This window comes from Nyctereutes procyonoides, unplaced genomic scaffold (genome assembly GCF_905146905.1).
Source record: "Nyctereutes procyonoides isolate TBG_1078 unplaced genomic scaffold, NYPRO_anot_genome, whole genome shotgun sequence".
Taxonomy (NCBI): domain Eukaryota; kingdom Metazoa; phylum Chordata; class Mammalia; order Carnivora; family Canidae; genus Nyctereutes; species Nyctereutes procyonoides.
This window is the reverse complement of record NW_026575028.1, coordinates 3,926,972-3,949,369: the sequence shown is the minus strand read 5'-3', so window position 1 is coordinate 3,949,369 and position 22,398 is coordinate 3,926,972. Positions and strand designations below refer to the sequence as shown.

General features: G+C 46.2%; 1 protein-coding gene across 2 annotated transcripts in view; it reads left to right on the top strand.

The window, feature by feature from the left end:
- Positions 1–9,409: 9,409 nt before the first annotated feature.
- The window catches only part of IQSEC3 (IQ motif and Sec7 domain ArfGEF 3), a 110,574-nt gene continuing 97,585 nt past the window's right edge, over positions 9,410–22,398 (top strand). Inside the window, exon 1 of one of the 2 annotated variants that reach the window (XM_055315346.1) lies at positions 9,410–10,063. In XM_055315346.1, coding sequence (XP_055171321.1) covers positions 9,495–10,063 — 569 coding nt within the window. In that variant the 5' untranslated portion in view covers positions 9,410–9,494. The remainder of the gene's footprint in view (positions 10,064–22,398) is intronic. The other variant, XM_055315345.1, reaches the window with a different exon arrangement.

The following is a 22,398-nucleotide window of genomic DNA, read 5'->3' as shown; positions in this document are numbered from 1 at the left end:
ATTATATATACATGTAGAAAAGTACACACACACACACACACTTTAACCTAGGTAAACCATGTCAGTTTAAAAGAGAGATATCTGAGGCTCAAAGGAGTAAACTGTCATTTTCCATGGCTGAATTCTCCCCTACAACTAAACATAATCACTCATTATCCTCTCTCCCCACCACCACACTTCTTCTTTCATTAAGCACATATTATTAAGTACAAGGAAGACAGAAGAGTGTTGTTGGATTTGAGGAGGAGTAAATGGTCCAATTTGGCTGGGACCTAACATTTATTAGGAGAAGACAGGCTAGAATGTGGTGGCAGAGAAAGGCAGCCTGAACACTGGGGAGCAAACACATGGCATGGCTCAGGGAAGGGTAATCCCAAGCTTGTCTCTTTCAGGGCTCCTCACTTTTTACAGTGTATGGGAGATGAGTCTGTGCATTAAGGTCTGAAGACTAGAGGTCCAGCTCCAGCTGTCTCATCCATCAACCATCTGGCTTCAGGAAAGTCACAATGTCCCGGGGCCTCAAATTTTGTGTCCTAAGAGGGGAACCATAATCCTGTCCCTGCTTTCTTCAGAGAGTGGATATGAGGATTAAATGATAATGCATATGAAGAAGTCTTGCAAACTGGAAAGTGCCACACAAAAGTAAGGCATTACTTTTATTTCCCTCTAGCCCAGGAGGTCTCCACATTTAGGGTCATCAGAATCACTTGGGTGCTGGGGGGCCTGGGTGGTTCAATGGTTGAGAATCTGCCTTTGGCTCAGGGTGTGATCCCGGGGTCCTGGGATTGAGTCCTGCATTGGCCTGTTTCTCCTTTTGCCTATGTCTCTGCCTCTCTCTCTGTTTCTCATGAATGAATGGATAAAATCTTTAAAAAAAATCACCTGGGTACTTATTAAAAATGTAGGGCTTTTTTTATCTTCTGGCCAATATTTTAAGGCCAGAAGCCAAAAATTGGGACTGTACTTGCCCTCCTACTATCAACAACTAGAAAATTATTATATTCCAATATAAATATATATTTAAAAACCAATTTCCAGGGGTGCCTAGGTGGCTCAGTCAATTAAGTGTCTGCCTTCAGTTTGTTTCATGATCCCAGGGTCCTGGGATTAAGCCCTGCATCAGAGTCCCTGCTTGGCGGGGAATCTACTTCTCTCTCTTCCTCTGCCTGTTGCTTCCCCTGCTTGTGCATTCTCTCTCTCTCTTTCTCTCTCTCTGCTAAATAAATAAATAAATAAATAAATAAATAAATAAATAAAGTCTTAAAAAAAACAATTTTTACACACTGGAAAACTATCAGCACAGGATTATGACTCTTGAGACAAGGAAAACATGGTGAGCCCTATAATCACCTTGGCTCACCGCCTAAAGAAACTTTCACGATTGCAGGGCAGGGAGAGGAAGCCAAGGCAGAACATGATGGCCTCTCTGAGTTCAGGACACAGAGATTGGAGGAGGCCAAGGTGGCTGGAGTTTACAGGGCAGAGTACCAGAGAAAAGAGAATTATGTAAAGAAAGAGCTCCAGGAATCTGCAGATAGCCTTCCTTGAGTCTGTTGCTGAACACTAAGCCATACATATATGTGAAATTCTACGTGCCTGAGTAAATAATGACTATGGTGGTTTAAGATGAAAAATTTCAATACTCACATGGGCTGGAAAAGATCAGAGTTCTGACCAGCCCGAGCACAAAGATCTTGATGACATTCATGAGATAACAGAATGATCAGACCATGGGAGTAAGGATAAATTAGACAAGAGTATTAATTACTCTAGGCTTGTCCTATAAAAAGCTTAAAAGAAATCTTGAAGGTATCAAGTAGATCCACAAGTAACTTAACTACCTGCAAAAACACAGTCCAACACTGTTTAAGGGAAAATAAAAAAATTCAGCACTCAACAGTCACATTTAAACTATCCAGCATAGAAAGAAAAAAATTACTAGACATGTGAAGAAGCAGGAAAGTAAGACCCCAAACTAGAAGAAAACATAAGAGTAATGAGGTGAGAAATAAGATATATAAAAAGGAGCTAAGTGAAACTTCTAGAAATAAAGCTATCTAAACTGAAGCACAGGAAGAAAAAAGACTGAAAAAAATTGAGGCTCAGTGACCTGTGGATCAGTATCAATCAGGTTAGATAGTTTCTGATGCTATATCTTTAAAAAAAAAGGGATTTTATTTATTTATTCATGAGAGACACACACACACAGAGAGGCCGAGATACAGGCAGAGGGAGAAGCAGGCTCCCCTTGGGGAACCCGATGTGGGACTTGATCCCAGGACCCTGGGATCACGACTTGAGCCAAAGGCAGGTCTGCTCAACCACTGAGCCACTCAGACATCCGTCTGTTGCTATATCTTTAAGTTTACTGATTTTTAATTCTACAATGTATATATGCTGTTAATCCCACCCAGTAAAACTTTCATTTCAGATATTATATTTTTACCTCTAGAAGTTCCATTTCATTTTTTTAAATTTCCCATTTCACTCTTCATTGTGTTCTTTAAATACTTACACATATTTTATGACAGCTGTTTTAAAATCTTTGCTAATTTCACCTTTCATTTCACATCTTGTTTCTATTGATTATTTTTTTCCTCATTTTGGATTACAACAATGATAAGATTGATCACAGAGTTCTTGCCAGAAAATGCAAGCCAGAAGACACTGGAACAATATCTTTAAGTGCTGGGAAAAACAAACAAACAACAAAGTAAAAAATTCTATACCATGACAAAGAAATTTTATTTTATTTTTTATTTTTTTTAATTTTTATTTACTTATGATAGTCACAGAGAGAGAGATAGAGGCAGAGACACAGGCAGAGGGAGAAGCAGGCTCCATGCACCGGGAGCCCGACGTGGGATTCAATCCCGGGTCTCCAGGATCGCACCCTAGGCCAAAGGCAGGCGCCAAACCGCTGCACCACCCAGGGATCCCGACAAAGAAATTTTAACAATTGAGACATGGGAGTGCTTGGGTGACTCAGTTAAGCGTCTGCCTTTAGCTCAAGTTAGGATTCCAGGGTCCTGGGATTGAGCCCCACATTGGTCTCTGCTCAGTGGGGAGCCTGCTTCTCCCTCTGCTTCTCCCCCTGCTTATGCTCTCTCTTATATGAATAAAATCTTGAAAAAAATTGAGGAGACATAAATACTTTGTCAGACAAAAAGAAAAAAATCTGACAGAATGTGTTACCAAGAGACCTGACTATAGAGATGTTAAAGAAAATTCTTCAGGTGGAAGGATAATGATACCAAATGGAAATCTGGATCCATATAGAAATTAAAGTGGCCAAATTGGTGTATGTATATATATATATGTATGTGTGTGTGTAATAAAATTTCCATATATATAATAAAATTTACACATATATGTAAATAAAAAAGATATTAACATTTTTTTAAAAATTAAAAGATAATTAACTCTTTAAGGCAAAAATGATAACAATATTGTGAAAATAATAAATACAGAAGTAAATCTATGACAATAGTAGCACAGAGGATGGGAAGAAAGGAAATAAGCTGCGGTAATGTTTTTACATTATATGTGAAATACAATATTTGGACATAGACAATGAGAACTTAACAACAAATATTGTAAACCCTAGAACAATCACTAAATAAATAAATGAACAGGTGGTGTTAATAAGCCAGTAGTGGAGGTAATGGAGTACTAGAAAATATTCAAGCTAAAAGAAGGCAGGAACAAGTGAAAAAGAACAAAGAAACAATAAAATAGCAAGATGGTAGATTGAAATCCAAACATACTGATAAATAAATTAAATTAAGTGTAAATGATTTAAGCACTCCAATTAAGGGAATCCCTGGGTGGCTCAGCGGTTTAGCACCTGCCTTTGGTCCAGGACATGATCCTGGAGTCCTGGCAACAAGTCCCACATCAGGCTCCCTGCATGGAGCCTGCTTCTCCTTCTGCCTGTGTCTCTGCCTCTCTCTGTGTGTGTCTCTCATGAATAAATAAATAGAATCTTTAAAAAAAAAAAAGCACTCCAATTAAAAGACACGATGTCAGGCTGGATTTTTGCAGGAGTGGGGAAGGGTGGAGGACTTACATAGGTTAAAAGTTAAAGAATGGGGGGAAATGTCACATGCTGTATTGGTTTTCTGTGGCTGTAACAAATGTAATGGCTTAAGCCATTCAAATTTATTATCTTAATCCTGGGGTCCTGGGATTGAGTTCTGCATCTCATCAAGCTCCCTACAGAGAGCCTGTGTCTCCCTCTGCCTATGTCTCTGCCTCTCTCTCTCTGTGTCTCTCATGAATACATAAATAATAATCTTAAAAAATAATCTAAGCTTCTATCTTAAGAAGCTAGTTTTTATTTATTTATTTATTTATTTATTTATTTAAATTTACAATAGTCATACAGAGAGAGAGAGAGAGAGAGGCAGAGACACAGGCAGAGTGAGAAGCAGGCTCCATGCACCGGGAGCCCGACGTGGGATTCGATCCCGGGTCTCCAGGATCACGCCCTGGGTCAAAGGCAGGCGCCAAACTGTTGCGCCACCCAGGGATCCCAAGAAGCTAGTTTTAAAAAAGCAAATGGAAACAAAAGTAGGTAGAAAAAAGAAAAAGAAAGATAAGAGAGCAAACCAATGAGGGCGCATGGGTGGCTTAAGTTAAATGTCTGCTTTTGGCTCCGGTCATGATCCCAAGGTCCTGAGATTGAGTCCTACATCAGGCTCCCTTTAGTGGGGACTCTACTTCTCTGCCCCTCACCCCCTGCTTGTATACATGCTTGCTTGCTCTCTCTCAAATAAACAAACAAAATCTTAAAAAAAAAAGAGAGAGAGAGAGAGCAAATCAATGAAATAGCAAATGGACAAGCAACAGAGAAAAATCAATGACACCAAAAACTAGGTATATGAAAATATAAAAATGGAAGACTGACTTTTAAAAATACTCAAATTACCAATATCGGGCATGAAAGAGGAGACATCACTACACAGCCTACAGACATTAAAAGGCACATATTATAAACAACTTCATGCCAACAAGTTTGACAACTCAGATGAAAATGATACATTCTTGAAAGACACTTGTGTTCATTTCCTATTGCTGCTGTTAGAGTACAACAAACATAGTGACTTGAAGCAATACAGTTTATTATCTTACAGTTCCAGAAGCCTGAAGTCCAAATGCATCTCATCTGGCTGAAATCAAGATATTGGTGGGACTGCATTCCTTCTGGAGGCTCTGGAGAAGAAGTGTTTCCCTCTCTTTTCTAGTTTCTATATGACATCTACATTTTCTGAATTCTGCTTCCCAGATAACAATTGCCTCATTCTGATCTCTGCTTCTGTTGCTGTACCTCCTTTCTGACACTCTCACATCCCCATTACAAAGACTCTTGTGATTACATTGGGCCCATACAGATAATCCAGGATAATCTTTCTATTTTAAAATCCTTAATTTAATCACATATTTAAAGTTGCTTTTGCTATGTAAAGAAACATATTCACAAGTTTTGGGGACTAGGACATGGACATCCTTGGCTGGTCATTCTACCTACCAGAGACACAAATTACCAAAATGGATGCACAAAGAAATAGAATGGTTGAAAAGCCTCATATCTACTAAAGAACTTGACTTTGTAGTTAAAAATCTTCTCACAAAGAAACCTCCAGGTTGGAATGGCTTCAGTGATGAATTCTGTCAGACATTTAAGGAAGAAATGAATTTTGACTCTTCATACCAAATACAAAAATTAACCTGAAATAGATCACAAGCCTAAACATAAAAGCAAAAATTAGAAAACTTCTAGAAGAAAACACAGGAGAACATGTTTTTGGCTTTGAAATACTCAGGCAAAGAATTTTTAGACAGGACAAAAAAAGCATGAACTATAAAAAGAAAAAAATCGTAAGTTTTTCTTCATCAAAATAAAAAGACATTGCTGTTCAAAGGACAATGTTAAGAAAATGAAAAAGCAAGCCACTGACTAGAGAAAATATTTGTAATATATATCTGACAAAGACTGCTTTCCAGAATATATAAAGAATTCTTAAAGCTCAATATATAAGAGAAACAATTCAATAGAAATAGTGGGCAGAGAAGACAGAAAAATGTCCAATTAGCACGAGAAGATGCTCAACAGCATGTCTACACAAAAATATTTATTAAAGCCATATTAATATGCTACTACTCAAAGTGATAAAATGTAAAAAGGCTAAAAATATCAAGTATTAGTGAGGATGTAAAACAACTGAACCTCTCATGCACTGCTGGTGAGAATAAAAAATAGTACAACCATTTTGGAAAACAATTTGAGAGTTTCTTATAAGTTAAATATGTATTTAGTATACGACTCAGCAATTCCAATTTCAGATTTTTCCTCCCAATAAAACATATGAAAACATATGTCCACACAAAGACTTGCCCATTAAGCTTGTCTATAACAGCTTTATTCAAAATAACCAATACCTGGAAACAACAAAAATGTCCATTTTCAGGTGAATAAATAAATCATGTTTTTTATCTATACCATATAAAACTAATCAGAAGTAAAAAAAAAGGAACATACTATTGATATCATAACAGAACAGTTGAACCTCAAAAGCATTATGCTGAGCAAAAAAAATACACAAAAGAACATATATTTTATGATTGCCATTTACAAGATGAAACTATCTTGACAAAAAATAGATCAGTGGTGGACTGGAGTTGAGCAGTTGATTGCAAAGGGACATGAGGTTAGTTTTTATAGTGATGGAAATTTTTTATTATATGGGTGTATGTGTTTGTCAAAACTCATTAAACCTGGGGCACCTGGGTGGCTCAGAGGTTGAGCGGCTGCCTTTGGCTCAGGTTGTGATCCCCGGGGTCCTGGGATTGAATCCTGCATCGGGCTCCCCATGAGGAGCCTGCTTCTCCCTCTGCCTATGTTTCTGCTTCTCTCTGTGTGTCTTTCGTGAATAAATAAATAAAATCTTAAAAATAAAAACCTCATTAAACCATGCACTCAAAGTGGGTACATATTAATATATGTAAGTTATAACTCAATAAAGTTGATTTTTTTAATAAAAGAAAAAAAACCCAAAAAGATTAATATACTTGGGCACCATTCCTAGTGATTCCAACACAGCAGGACAACTTGGGGCCCAGAAATCTGCATTTCAAACAAGCCCTATGGATAATTATGCTGTAAGCTGTTTTACTTATAGAAATACTATTGTCTCTATGGGCACCCAACTCATGGAAAACAAACTGACTAGGCAAGCAAAGAAAATTCAGAAGTGTTTGAGTTTTTGTGTGCCCTCATTCTATCCCCCAACTTCTACTCTTTAGTTGGAATATTGATCACTACCAAAGGGTCCTCCCTGGTGCTTTGTTCTCCCAACTGTTGGCTCAGTTATGGATAAGTTCTTTCACTCAGGGAAAATCAGAGAGGGTGACACAACATGAAGGACTCCTAATTCTGGGAAATGAACAAGGGGTAGTGGAAGGGGAGGTGGGCGGGGGAATGGGGTGACTGGGTACTGAGGGGGGCACTTGATGGGATGAGCATTGGGTGTTATACTATATGTTGCCAAATCGAACTCCAATAAAACATATACATATTTTTAAAAAGTTCTTTCACTCATTCTTTTATAGAAAGAAGTTTCTATAAAAAGGAAATAAATGAGAGAAAAACGAAATAAAAACACCCTGCAGGTGCAGAGAAACCAATATATTTGCAGAGCACATATCCTTTCCCATAAGGTCCTTCAAGTTTGGCACCAGACGGGCTTTGCTGGCCCGGCTCACTGGACACATGGTATTCACAGATCTGCCTACCCTGAGGGGAGCAAAAAATCAGTGTGGAGAATAGCATAGCACAATAACAGATATGCTAAGAGCACTCACAATCCAGAGGAAAGGGTCGTTCTGTCAAATTAGATTAAACTAAAGTGCTCTATTTCCATTCCTTAGTCTTTTCCTGCTGTCTCACATATCTTCTTCATCTTCTGCTTCCCTGTTGTGTCTACCTGTTGAAATTTCTCATCCTTCATAGCCTAGCTTGAATAACATCTCCTCCTGATCAGATCACCGTAGTCAAGTACAACCTCTCCTTCCCCTGAACTCCTATGAAACTTGACTTGAAGAGCTCTGACAGAAATTTTTATTTGTATTTTAGTTATTTAGGTGCACACCATATCTATTGTACTAAATTATAATCTCCTTGATTATGGAAATCGTAATTTATTATCTATGCTAGATATAGCCTGCACAGTTCCTAGTACAGTATTTAGCAATCAGTGGGTGTTTAATGTACATTTTGTAGTAATTAATTAACGATTCAGTCCATGTTGATTCATATCTCTGATCTTTTGCTCATGCTTTTTCCTTTCTGGAAAATCCTTTCCACATCAAGTGTTACTTTCTCCAAGAAGCCTTCCCAGATCCCCAAGATGTTGGTTTCCTTTAGCACTCTGAGCGTATTTCTATCTTACAATGTACAACCACCACCACATATCAAAATTAAATATTTACTACTTGTTTCACCTATTTAACTGTAAGCTTCAAGAAGCTAAAGATTCCATCCTAGTCATCTTGGTCTTACCACCACCTAGCCCAGAGTTTGGTAGGAGAATGCGGTGCATAAATGTTTTTCAAACAGGACAATCTCTTCAGAAGTTTCTGGAAGCGTGAACCCATGACACACAGGGCCTGGTTTATTTAGTTCATAATCATATTAGAGTGGCCAAAACTGTCCTGAGGTCTCTTTCCCAGAGAAAACCCAGCACAAACAGACTTCTCACCCTAAGTTTCCTCTTGGCTGAATAAAGGACTCGATGCTCTCTAGGGTCCCTTATAGTTCTATGATCCTTGTGTCCCAGGGAATCCCCCAGCAGAACAGATGGTTGAGTACGAAAGAGGCGAGGGGGGCCCCTCCTTAGAAGGTCTTTAGGATGACCCATAACCTCTGGGATAGCTGGACATAGGAAAAGGGTTCTGTGACCTTTCAGAGTTCCATTCCTCTCTCCTTTGGCCGCCTTCTCTCTCACCCCCGCCCACCCCGCGCGCCCTCCCTCCTTGTCCCAGCCCCTTTCCCTTCTTTCCCTCTTCCCGTACCTGCTTCTCTTCTCCTACCCGTCCCATCGCACTCCCCCAGGGCAGCAATGTCCCCCTCACCGCTTTCCTTTTCTGGCCAGATTTATCTGTCTCCAGTCCCCTTCGTTCATCCTGCTCCCCTACCCACTCCCTCGTTTGTCTCCTTTTTCTCCTGTCAGCCCTGCAGGAAGCCGAGACTCCTCACGAAGCCCGGAGGTGGGAGGGTGGGAGGGTGGGTGGGTGGGCCCTGGCGCCGCGGCCCCGCCCCTCGCTGCGTGTGTGAAGGTCCGGGTGGCCGTGACGCGGCACCGGCGGCTGCGAGGGAGGCTGGGCCCGCCGGAGAGGGAGGCGAGCGGATCGCCGGGGCTGCTCGGCTCCTGCGCGCCCTCGCGCTCCCCGCCGCCCGCCGAGGCGCATCCAGGGCGCAGGCGGCGGCGGGCGGCATGGAGAGCCTGCTGGAGAACCCGGTGCGTGCCGTGCTCTACCTCAAGGAGCTCACGGCCATCGTGCAGAACCAGCAGAGCCTCATCCACACCCAGCGCCAGCGCATCGACGAGCTGGAGCGGCGGCTGGACGAGCTAAGCGCCGAGAACCGCAGCCTGTGGGAGCATCAGCAGCTGCTGCAAGCCCAGCCTCCGCCTGGGCTGGTCCCTCCGTCGCCGGCCCCGCTGCCTGCCGCCCCGGCCGCCCCGGCCACTGCCGCCGCCGCCGCCGCCGCCGCCGCGGCCCAGGAGCCGCTCCAGAACCACGGACAGCTCCCGCCCGCCGCGCCGCAGCCTGCGCCGGAGCAGCCCCCGCTTCAGCACCACGGGCAGCTCCTGGTGCAGCCCCAGCCGGGCCCCAGCAGCAGGGCTCACGCGCCCCAGTCGCCCCACCAGCACCCCGCGGCGCTCGGGGCCGTCGCCGACAAGGAGAAGGAGCGTCCCCCGAGTTGTTGCACTGCCGCCGGAGCCCTCCTGCAGCACAAATCCTCCGCCGCCCTCGGCAAGGGCGTCCTGACCAGAAGACCCGAGTGAGTGGGGACGAAGGGAGGGGCACCGTGGTCACAGAAAGGGAAGTAAATGTGTAGAAGGAAGAGACAAGGGGCAGATCGGGTTCCCCTAAGAGTCTGAGGGACTAGGGCAACCTGAAGTGAAGAGATGAGAAGATGCTTGGGGGTAGAAGTGTGTCAAGGAGATTTGGGGGAATAGAGGGATTGGCATCGGTGTTTTAGGGGACTTAGAGGATGTTGGAGCAAAAGAGACAATCTAGACCATTCTTGGGGGGGGGGCAAAGGAAGAAAGAAATAGGTGGTAAGTGGTTGGGGATATCAGAAACTGGGAGATTTTAAAAGGGACAAGATTGGGGAGGAAGTTGTGGTGAAGATTACCCCGAAGAAAAAAGAACAGTTGAATTTTTTTTTAAGTTAGGAAAAATTTGGAAGGGAGTTTGGGTAGTACAATTATTTGAATGGAGAGCGAGATATGAAAAACACAGAGGCTTGGCAAAGAGGCATGTTAAGAGCTTTAAAAGGGCTAGGGTCCTTTTAAAGGACCCTAGTTGGAGAGTAGATTTGGGGTCTGTGAAAATTTAGGAGGCAGGGGATAAGGCTGAGAAGCAAGAAAGATGTGAGAAGGCATAAGTGCTAGAGATAGAGGAAGATAAATGGTGGGAGAAAGCATTTCCCAGAGGAATGAGTCTGGCTCTTTAACTGATGCAGTGGGATCAAAGCCAGGAGTGGCTCTTTGGGGAAGCCTACTCTGCTCTGACCTGAGTGGGCATCTTTCTTCTGAATCTCCACAGAACCAAAGGGGCACAAAGACACAACCCACCAAGCCAATGGAGGACTCATTTATAGCATGAGGACTCAATCTGGCTATAGCTTTTTCCTCTGACTCAGGAGGATTTCTGTGCGGGATGGTTGACAATTGTGGAACAATGATGAGAGAGTTGGCAAACAGAGGTGTTGGTATTTGGATGTTTAAATATCTCTGTTATGGCTGGTGACTGCAAATCTTGCTTCCACTTGGTTATTTGGTGATATGGAGAATCTCGTGTTGGGTCCTGAGAGAAATATACTCATTAACTTCAGGGAGGGTCTTTAGGACCTCAAAATCTTTTTTTACTGTCAATGTCTATTAACTAAGGACGTGGGAAGAAGAGATGAAAGAGGACTGGAATATTCTCTCCTCTGTATTGGGCAGGCTGTGACATATTAGCTTCCTTCCTCTGAGTATACAGGTGATGGGCGAACTGCATGGAAGAGAAGCTCAGGGGAAATCAGCACCTAATCAGCACCTGACCCTGACAATGGTGATGATGCTAAAGGAGGAGCTGAGTGGGGGGGGGGGAGGGAGGAGAGCCAAGAACCTCACCTTCAGCATGTTTCAGGTCTGCAGATACTTGCGAAGATTTGATGCATTCCTTAAAAACTCATTTTCTCCTCATATCTATGTAGTTCGAGAAGTTGGGTCAGGATATGAGAGCTCACAGCATAGATTTGACCAGAACCACAGGCTCTTAGGGGTGAAGATCCAGGATGATCTGACTTGGCAGACCTATAGCAATTGATTCAAGCCCCAAGAAGATGCGCATTTCTTCCCCATTTGCCCTTCCTTCAGTTTCACAGTTTTCTTTCCTTATCTGGCTTATTAGCAGAAAGTCAGTTTTCCCTTAGTGCCCATGGTTCAACAAAAGACAACGTTCTTACAAGGTATTATGTGGCTTTTTCCCTAAATGGGGTGAGGGTGGGGAGAACTATTCCATTTATTTCCCTGGGGGCAGCCACAGCCTCTTGGTAATTATGGTTCTTCACCTGATTCCTCTCCTCATGCCCTTTGGTATCTCCCTTCTCTTCTCCATTTTTTTTTTTTTTGCATCTCTTTAGGGAACTGTGAGCAAGAACAGTTGAGGAAAGATAATTTTTCTTGGAGAAAGACTTTGTGGTGGCCCCCAATGTAGCTTAAAGAGACCAAACTCTCCTGCCCAGGTGCCTTTGCTGGGAAGCCAGGGATTTAGGAATTACCTGGATTCCTATCCAGTATCCCAAGTCAAAACCAGAGACAAACCATAGCATCTCCATCTTTCCTTCTCCTTTGTCCTGCTTTTGCTTCATAGAAGAAGAACAAAAATAAGAAATAATTAGAATGGTGCAGGAGAGTGGAAGTTGTTAAAAATCTTTCACTTAGGAAGTTGTGCCAGACACTAATGAGTTAATGCCCCAAGTAGCTCCTTCCTTATTCCAGATCCTCCAGTTTTTCCCCTTGCTCCCCAGCCTAGACACCAAGAGACAGAGAGAGCACTCTACCTCCTCCCCGCAACTCTCTCTCTCCTTGGATGTGAAATCATGGATATCTTGGCTGTGTGGATGTCTTCTCTGTGCCTTTTGTGCCACTCATTTCTCCCCACTGTTTTGCCTAACTTCAGCCTGAGTTTTCCCCACAGAACCTTAGTAATGAAATCACTGTTGCTGATTACATTTGGCCCCACCCTGCTCTCTACCTGTGACCCCCATTTTGTATGACTCCTCTGCCCATACGTCTCAGTGGTGCAGGGCTAGATGCAGCCAGCAGGCAGACAGATCTTTATGGATAGGGGGAGGTGAGGAGAAGAGCAGAGCCAGGAACCCTCTCCCTGGTGTTTCTCCTGAGGAGCTCCCTGCTGAATGAGTTCTCTCCTGGGCATGCTGAAGTAGGAAGAGGATACGGCAGATGAGGGCTCTGGATTATAATTTTACTGAAATCTTTTCTCATTTTTCACTTGCCCTTCTCTGGCCTCATTATAGTAAAATCGTGGTCCTCGTGAGGTTGGTTGCTAAGTGTTGCGTGAAGGTTACATGGGGCCACGCACTGTGTCAGATGCATTATCTCCCCCACACAGTTTGTCTCTTATCACCAGAACTCTTCTTCCTTGCCCAAATCCAGGAGAGGCAAGAGCCCCAGGGAACCTGGAACCAGGAAATAATGGATCATTTAATTGTCATCAGATCTGCATTTATATGCAGCCTGACATAGGCTCTCTCGCTCTTCAGCTGACAAAGATAGGAAGGTGGTGGCCTTGGAAGTCAGGACAAGGAAGCTACGATGAAGGGGTGGGTTAGTGCAGAGATATCATGGAAGAAAGACGCTGGAGGGGTTAACATTCTTCTCTGCATGCTTCCTGGCTCTTGCTAAGCTCCAGCCCCCACTGCTTTTGACTCTTAATGAAAGCAGAGATCTAGCTTCCTCCTCTTTATTTTTTCAATCAAGGCTCACAGCATCTACAGAATTGATTATCCCTTTCCTGGCTGGAGTCAGAGCCTCAGCCTGATCTGGCAAAGTCTACTTCTTGCCATGGAAGCACATGACCCTCCCAGAGGCTACTGGCTTCCATGTGACCACAGCTTCTCTGTCTGAACACTTTTGCCCATGCAGCCAGCCATGCCTTTAGAGCCCAGGGCTTGCCTGTGTTCTGCAGCCTCTAGGCAGAGGATTACTGGAGGCTGCATGAGATTCTTGAATTATAATCCAAATTCAGCTTCTACCCCAAACCCCCCAACTCCAAGTAGCCATGAAGTCTGAATGGCTCAGTAGCTCCTGTCTTCTCTTCTCTTCCTTCATCCCTTGTCTTCCTTTTCTACTTTATCTTCCTCACTACTTTTTCCTTCCTCTTTGTCCTTCCTTCTCTCCCTTTTCTTCCCTCCCTTCAAACTTTTTCTCTCTCCTGTATTTTCTTCTTTCTATCTATCTTTTGGCTCCAACTAAGTTGCTCAGGGAAGTCTCCCCTTCTCTTCTCCCATCCTTTGAGCATAAAATAAATCTTGGGTCATTCTTTGAGCTCCCATGGTATCACACTGACTAGAGGCTGAAGGATAGCTAGACAATTATTAGATGTGCTTTTTAGCCTGCTGTCTAGAATGCTGATTGGAGCAGGTGTTTCTGCACCTAATGAGTCAAGGTTGTCTGCCTGGAGATGGCAGGTCCTGTATGGCCCATTCTGAGAGCTACTGAGAGAGTGTGAAGGTCCATCAGTCAATCAACTCTATTCTATCTAGTGTCCAGTCCATTCAAAACCATATACCCTGTGCTGTAGAAAACCAGGAAAGAAGCAAGCAGTCCTTGTTCAACATACTTGAGGCATATATATAAAAACATCTAAACAAGAGTAAGCAAATTGCTGCTGCCTCGAGCTACCCTCCATCAGAAGAGAACAGGGTGAAAATGGGGAGCATATTGAGAGACCAGAGAGAAAGTTTTCTCTGTTGAAGTCAAGGGTATATGTCAGGAACAGTAAGAGCCAAGGATAGCTGAAAGGAGGATGGAGCCCTGAAGATTCAATTCGGAGATATCCGTATGGCAGGTGCGTATCTTCCCATTTCCTGACAGTACAGTCCCCCCAACTCTAATGACCTCCCATGAGGCTAAACTATCAATAGAGTAAGAGCCTTGGCACTTGGGGTCCTTGTCTGCCTGTGGCTGGAAGGCCTGATTGCTGATGATGCAACAGGAAGGCCAGTGCTCACCAAACTGCCTATGCTCCTTTTCTTCTTCTGCCTCCAGCTTCTAGCAAGAGAGAGGACTTCTAGCTGGTAAGCTGGAAAATGGGGCCAGAGAAGGCTCACTGAGAGGAGGCAGTGTGCCTCTTTTTGCTCACCTAGAAGCGGGCACAAAGTGGGCACTTATAAAGATATTTTGTTCCTCTGCTTGTCCAAGAGCTCAGAGCATTGCTCCTTCCTCCTTTTCATCCAAAAAAGACAGTTCAAGAGAAACAAGTTACCTCTGCCTCTGGGAAAACCCAATGGCCTCCATCCTCCTCTCCGGCTCCCTCTGCCTTGCTCCAATCACTCTCTCCTTCCTTCCTCCCAAGTCCTTCCCAGGCCCACACATCAAAGCTATAAGGGCCCCATGATGGCATCCTGGAACATTTTCCTGCTGGCCTGAAACCAAACAAGAGGAGCAGCAGTTGGTTCTGCTGATTCAGCAAATATCTGTACTACCTGCATTTCAAAGGTCACTTATGAGAAAAGGCAGATGGGGTCAGATCTGGGTGGAGAGCCAAAGAAAGCAGGGTGATAGGGAAAAAGAAGGGAGAGCTGGGACCAACCACCGGACCTGTGGTCTAGAAAGGGACTTGGATCCTGAATTTAAATCCCCCTTTAAGATTTTTAGGCAGACTAGCTTTGCTGGGGAAGCCTCAACATTTTTCACTGGGGCCCGAAAATATTCTCAGTGGCCCTGGACACTAACTACGTAGCAGCTTAGTATGGGGTTTCTTAGTAGGTCCCAGGAACAATCATTGTGCCTGGCAAATCCCCAAAGGGAAGGCCATCTGGCAGGGTTTCCAAGGCTTGGGCCACTGCAGCACCTTCCTTCTCTGCTTCTGGAAAAGCACAAAGTACAGGTTCTCACACAGGCTGCAAAGAATTTCTTGTTTCCAGCCAGGAAACTGGTGGTCATCTCCATTTCAAGGAGTGAGGGCATTAACAAACAAAGAGGATGAGGAGTAGAGTGAGGGAGAAATTAGATTTTTCAGGCTGAGGGGAACTTAAGGAAACCACAGAATCACAGAATTTTTAGGATTGAAGTGCTTAAGAACATGGGCTTTGAGGTCAGGCATATCTAGGTACAAATCCTGCTCTCTCATGACCAGCTACAGAGATCTTACGTTCATTATTTACCTTCCTTAAGTCTCTGAGGTTTTGTTTTGTCTTGTTTTAAGATTTTATTTATTTATTCATGAGAGACACAGAGAGAGAAGCAGAGACACAGGCAGAGGGACAAGAAGGCTCCTTGCAGGGAGCCCAATGCGGGACTCAATCCCAGGACCCTGGAATCACAACCTGAGCCAAAGGCAGACACTCAACTGCTGAGCCACCCAGGTGTCCCTTTTTTTCATTTATAAAAGGAAAAGTAATATAGTTCATAGTAATATAAACTTTGAAGGATTGTTATAAAGTTTAAAACTTAAAAGGTATCATTTTTTTAGGTCTATTCTGGACACAGTAAGTGCTCAGTACGTTGCAGTATTTCTACAGATAAAGAAACCAGGGCCCAGGGTTCATCCACAGTCAGACCACAGCGAAAGACTAGAATCCAAGTTCAGAATTCCTTCCGTGCTTCCAAACCTGCTTTCTAACCTGTGCCCTTTTCTCATCTATTCCTCTACCTTTGGACAATACGCATGCAGGCTATCCCAGATACATGATCGTGTAGCTCACCATGAAATGTAGCCAGGCAGGACAAATTCACCATCCCTGAGCAATCTGTGATGGGGTCTCACAACTTTATAGTTGGGAAATGCTTCCTTTAGCTCAACTTAAATGTCTTCTCTTGCATTTTAAGACAATGTGCAGTTCTCCTAAAGACATCCAAGGGATCCGAGTTATCACCCGATGCCCCATGGTGGTAAGAATGACCTTACCCTTTTTCTAAGTGGGGAAACCACAGTCTCATCTGGTAAATGAACTTGTTAAAGATAAAAGGAAAGGGTGAAGGGAATGGAGTCTGAGCCAGGGGCATGCTTCCCACTTGTCTGGAATGAAAGCTATATCCATTTAACCCAATTCTTCCACCCTGGGAATGGAAGGGTAGCCCTGCTCTTTGCAGGCTTCTGGGGTTATAAAAAAAAAAAAAAACAAAAAACAAAAAAAACAACTAGCAAGGATTGCCAGAGAAAAGGAGGGCCTGATGTGTTGTGGGATTTGGGGTGGTGGGTTGAGGAGAAAAGCAGGGAGATTAGGAGAAGGCTCCATTTTCTCCGGTCAAGCCTAGAGATAAGAATTTCTTCTTCTAAGACTTTCTTAGATGAAATACCATTTAGGGGGAGAAAAACCAGGAAAGAAAAGATAGTGGGCATCTGAAATTCCTTCGCAGGGTGGCTGTAGCTGTGAGGCCACCACAGGCAAAGGCTGCTACTTGTGGCATTGGGCACGGTGGGGGAATGGGCTGTTCTGCTATTGCTCTTTGTTTGGAATGGCCCATCTGGGAGGGTTATGTAACTCTGCAGGACCAGTGTGTGTGCTGAGTGGTATCTTTTGTCCCCAGCAGGCAGGCAGGCTACTGGGGACAGAGGTCCAAGTCCAAGTCCCTGCCCACGTTCTGTGCTGGCATTTGGCCATTCCCTCTAGGCCACTGCAGTAGGGACTGGAGGGCTTTAGGAACTGGATCAGGGTCCTCCGGCTCCGTTGGGGAGTCAAGCAAACATCAGAGCTGGAAAGGTACGGAAAGGTCCTTTGGTCCAAACTTCTCATCTGGCAAATGAGAAAACTATGGCTAGAGAGAGAAGTGACTGGAGCAGAACTAGACTTAGCATTCTTCATCTGGCGCTGCTGACATAACCCAGTGATGGGCCGTAAGAAGCAGTCGGACTGTTCCCTGGGTGTCTGGGGCCAGACCTATAGCTAGTTACAGGAATTCAAGGGACCCATGGGGGTCTCTGCCTTGCAGAATAGCTTGCCTGTGCCAGCTATTCCACAATTAGAGATTCCTTTCAATACTTCAAGGTTATCCCCCTTGTTAAAATGCAAAATCTCCTAGGACAGGAGAAAAACAACACATTTAGCTATATCAGACTTGACACTTCAGTATGAAAGAATTCTTATTTCAGCAGTGCCCAAGAGCAGATTGGATAAGGGAGGAGGCAGCCATAGTGGTACTGGTTGACTAAGGGACAGAGCAGGAGGCTCAGAAGAAGCTGAAGGGCTCATGGGGAAGGCTGTTGAAAGCCTAAGTGATTTTTATCTCTGCCATATTTTGCATGGAATTGGAATTGCCTTGCGTGGACCTGGCAAGCAATGTGGTGGGGGCACCCTGGGCACTCCCACACTGGCTTGCTTTGGAAAAGTAATTATCTTGGCTGTAGAAGGGATACTTGCCCTTCTACATACTTGAGCTTCATGTGTAAAAATCAGTAGGCAGGAATTTAAGGAGCATCCTGACACTTGGTAATCTCTCTTGATCCTTTCTAGGATCTTAAAATAATTTTCTAGATGGCAAAATTTCATACAACTCTATTGGGGTTTGCTGTGAGGTGGCAGGATGTGGGCAAGAGGGTTAAGAGGCAGTAGAGGTTGGTGTTACATGGGCCTGGAGAGAACAGGGGATGAGGAGCTAACTCAACATCTAGTAGGTGCTTGATAAATACTGCTTGAATAAAAAAATTCCTAATATGTAGGTCCCTGGCAGGCTCAGTAATCACTGAGCGGAGGGAGGTAAGGGTATGATGTCAAGGCTGAAGAAGACCTCAGCTGGAGGGAGGCCCCACTGGGGAAGTAGGTTGTGCTTAGTTAGGCCTAATAGCCCAGGCTCTGCAGCCGAGCATGTGTGAGAAGCTGAATCAGAGGCTCAGCTCATAAGGTCAGTGGGGGAGTGAGGGGCACATGAATGCTCCTCCCAGCTAATAGATCCCCCCAATCCTATCTATGAGTATGGAAGGGCCTCCCCTCCCTTGGCCACCACCTTCTGATCCCAGACCAGTCCAGTCCTCAGTGTGGGAAGCAATGTTAAGAATTAAGCTTGAGAAAGCCCTCTGAAGGCCCATAGCCTCGCCAGAAGGTTGAACTAGGAATAGGCAAAAGGTCTATGATGATGGGACGGAGAGGAAGCCCAACTGTGGCCATGTTGCCAGGTGCAAAGAGAAAAGAGAGAGTTGGATTCTAGCCTGGGGGATGAAACTGGAACCAGTCTCAGGCTCCAGGTCTCTTTACTCTTATCTCTTGACCAGGCTGTGTCAGCTCTGTGCAGGGAGATGTCAGGACACTGAAGGGGGGGTGAGTGGGTGTGTATACATTGTGGATGTGTTCGTGGGATCGAGTGGGTATGGCTGTGCAAGGATGAGTGTGTTACTAGGGCTGGGGGAGATGGATCACAATGCACACCATAAAAAGATGTGTGTGGGCCTCATGGTGAAACTCAGCCTTCTTCCTGCTTCCCCATGGCCCCCTGGTCTGGTTACACAGTCTGGACTCTGGGTTCTATCTCCTTTCTCTGCATGACTTGTTTCACTCTCTTGGCTAGCCAGGTCCTTCTGGATCCCCCCTCTGTAAAATGGGGCAAGTCTATAATGCTTCCATCCTGGCTTCTGATCTCTCACCCTATTGCAGCATGAAGGAGACCAGGCCTCTGGAGGCTGCCAGCTCCAGAGAGGAAGCCTGCCCCATGGGCAAGTGCAGGGGTCAGGGATCAGAGATTCTCTCTTGAGGTACTGTTTGGAAGCTCAGGTACCTAGCAGCCGTGTGATGCATGGAAAGCTGAGCTGTGATTTTCCCTGATCCCGACTTGGCCTGGCTTTGGCCAGGGCTGGCACCACATGACCTCTCAGGGCTTCGGAACTGTCAGGTCAAACCTGCTGTCTCTCTGCCTCCAATCAGGAATGCACTCCCCATCCCGAGCAGAGAGGCAAGGGAATTCCACAATTTCTTCCTTGATAAGTGATTCCAATGCACCACAATTTTCATTCAACACATGAGTTGAACACAATGATTATTTTAAAACAGCAACAGCAACAAAAACTCCACAAAGCGGTTGGCAATCTCTTGCTCGTGTCTAGCTTCAGTATTTCCTGTGCACAGTCCGGTCTTTACAGAGATGCCCTGGATGCTTCCAAACTGGCTCATTTGGCATCTGACTTAACTCCTAAGGGCCAGTCGTGGAAGGCCGGAGCGAATTCCAGAAGTAGGCAGGCCCCTGACCCAGAACTCAGGCTCCTCAGTCCTGATGACGGTGCCACCCTCACAGACCTGATCTGGAAGCTTGGTGCAAACCCTCCCTCTGGGCCTTGACGTCCCCTCTGGTCAATGGGGACAATCACTCTGCCCCACTGTCCGACTCTCTCTCTCTCCTGGACTCACCAAGTTCATGAAAAGCAAGGCTGTTAAGAGGTTGCGGCAGCAGGAGGACCCAGCTTAGACCTGAAAAGTGACTTCCAAATGGTAAGACCTTAAGAAGGGAGCTCAGGAGGGCGGACAGAGGGAGACGCTGAATTCCCTGTCCCTTGCAGGAAAAAACCGGGAGACCTCTGCAGCGTAGGGTGGCCCCCTGCAGGTCCAGGAGGAGCGCGGTGAATTCTGCAGGGCTTCCAGCTCTAAGCACCCCAGGAATTCACCCCGCGCTCCCCCCGGACTTTGCGTGAAAACCGGGGGCTAGCTGGAGAGGGGAGCGCAGGGACCGGGAACCCCTGGCCCCGAACTCGCTCGGCAAGCCTGGGGAAAGCCCTCCCTCCTCTGGCCGCTTCCCCGGGGGCTTCTCCGCGGGCGGGCGCGCGCCGCCGGGCTCTCGGCTGCGTGGGCGGCCCGGCGAGCCGCTGACGGCGGGACCGAACCTCCGGCCCCCGCGCTCTCCCGCCCGAGCGGCCCCGGCCCGGGGAAGCCGCGCCCCCCGCCCCCCGCCCCCCGCGCGCACGCGCCCCCGCCCGGCGCCGCGCTGCTGAGTCACCGGCTCCGGAGGCGCAGCCTTGGCACCTGTGCGCTCGGGCTCGGCCGCGGCGCCGCGCCCCCACCTCCTCCCCCGCCCGCCTTCCGGGGCCCCCGCCGGGCCCCCCGACCCCCGTCCCTCCGCCCTTCGCCCCGCGCCCCGGCAGGGAGTCTTGAGCGTGGCGGTTCCCCGCGGCCCCCTCCGACTCAGCCGGGCGTGCCCCCCGCCCCCGGCGTCTGGGAGCGGCCCCCGCGCCGCCGCCGCCCGCGCCCCGCCGGCTTCCCCCGCCCCGCGCCGCGGCCGCTCCCCGAGGCCGCGCACCCCTCCCGGGCCTCTGTCGGCCGCGGCCTGCGCGGGTGTGCCCGCATCCACCTGGGAGAAGGGGGGAGGTAAGGCGTGGGCGACTCCAGGGGTCAGGATGCTGTCACCTAGGTCCAACCTCTACACAGCGGCCACCCGCACCCCCACCACCCCGCCCCCAGCCTCCCTTGTACGCAAGACGCGTGGGCAGGAGAATCCCAGCTGCGTCTCAGCCTTCCCGTGGTTGATACTTGTATTTCATACAGAGTCTTCACATGGGGCCCAACCTGTGATGAAGGATAATAGTTCAGAATGTGGCACTAGATTTGCATCCTGACTCTGTCCGGTGCTCGCTGTGATACTCAGCAGTGACAGTCTTGGTTTTCTTTTCTGTAAAGTAGGGATAGGCATAGTCCCACGTCACAGGATTGCTGTGCAACTGAAAGGCAATTCCACTAAAGCGCCAAGCAAGGCAAGTGCCTACTCACAGTGATGACTCAAAAAAGTATGGTAGTTGGTGTTCTTTTGGGACCCCTGGGGCCAGAAAGTGTTTTTCGAAGGTAGAGCACTCTTCGTTATCCCCCTGTGTCTTCCAGAGGGCTCAGGACAGGACAACTTCTCTTTGATAACCCCTCAAATATTTGAAGACTGTCATCTCTCCCATCCCTGGCCTTCCTGTCCCTGACCCACACACCCTGCCCGCCTCTCTCTCTCTCTCTCTCTCTCTCTCTCTCTCTTTCACTCTCTCGGAAGAACGCACCTAAGCCTCCCACTTCCTCTCCTCATGGCTTTGTGGGGTGCTCTGTGTGGTCACCTCCCTCACTGCTCTCTAAAAAACAGGAGCCAGGAACACTTCCTTTGGCCAGACCAGCCTTGGTACGGGAGTCCCACCCTCACCCTGGCACAGCCACACAGGTTCTGAACTCTGCCCATCCTTAGATGGCACCTAGGAACCCACTGGCTTTCTCAACCTGCAGCCACAAATGAGACCTATCAAACAAGGTCAGTGAAGGCTCCTGAAGGACTGTCCCCAGACTTCTGGCCACGTCCTCTTATGCAAGTGGCTTCCATTTTAACACTTAAAATGCTGAACCTTTCACCTGGCCCTGTTGGTTTTCAGTTTGTTAATCTATTTGTGTTCTTTTTCAAATTTAAATTATCTTTTTCAAGGAACACATTGCCATAGCACAAAATTAAAAGATACGGGAGTTGATAGTGAAAAGTGTCTCCCCACCCTTGTTTCCAACCCACTCATCACCATTGCCACCTCCGAGAAACTACTGTTAGCAACTTCTCATGCACCCTTCCAGGGATGTACTATGTCCATTCAAGCAAATACACACACGCATACAAATATATTTGTGCACACATAAATATATGTGTATATTTGTGTTTATGTGTGTGTGTGTGTTTCTTTTTACACAAATGGCAGTAAGCTATATACTGTTCTGCACCTTGCTTTTTCACCCCTAATAATCAATCTTGGTGATATGGTGATATCTGTCCTTCCATATGTAGTATAAATAGAATTGCATCATTCAGTCAAAAGTATGCCATTGACTGTGAATCTGGGTTCCTTCTTGTCTGCTGAGAGTTTGGAAGGCAAGCTCTGGGTAGCCTGCCTCTGTGTGATCGTTTGGGGTGTGTTTTTCTGAGGGGTGGCTGGGTAGGCTGACATTAC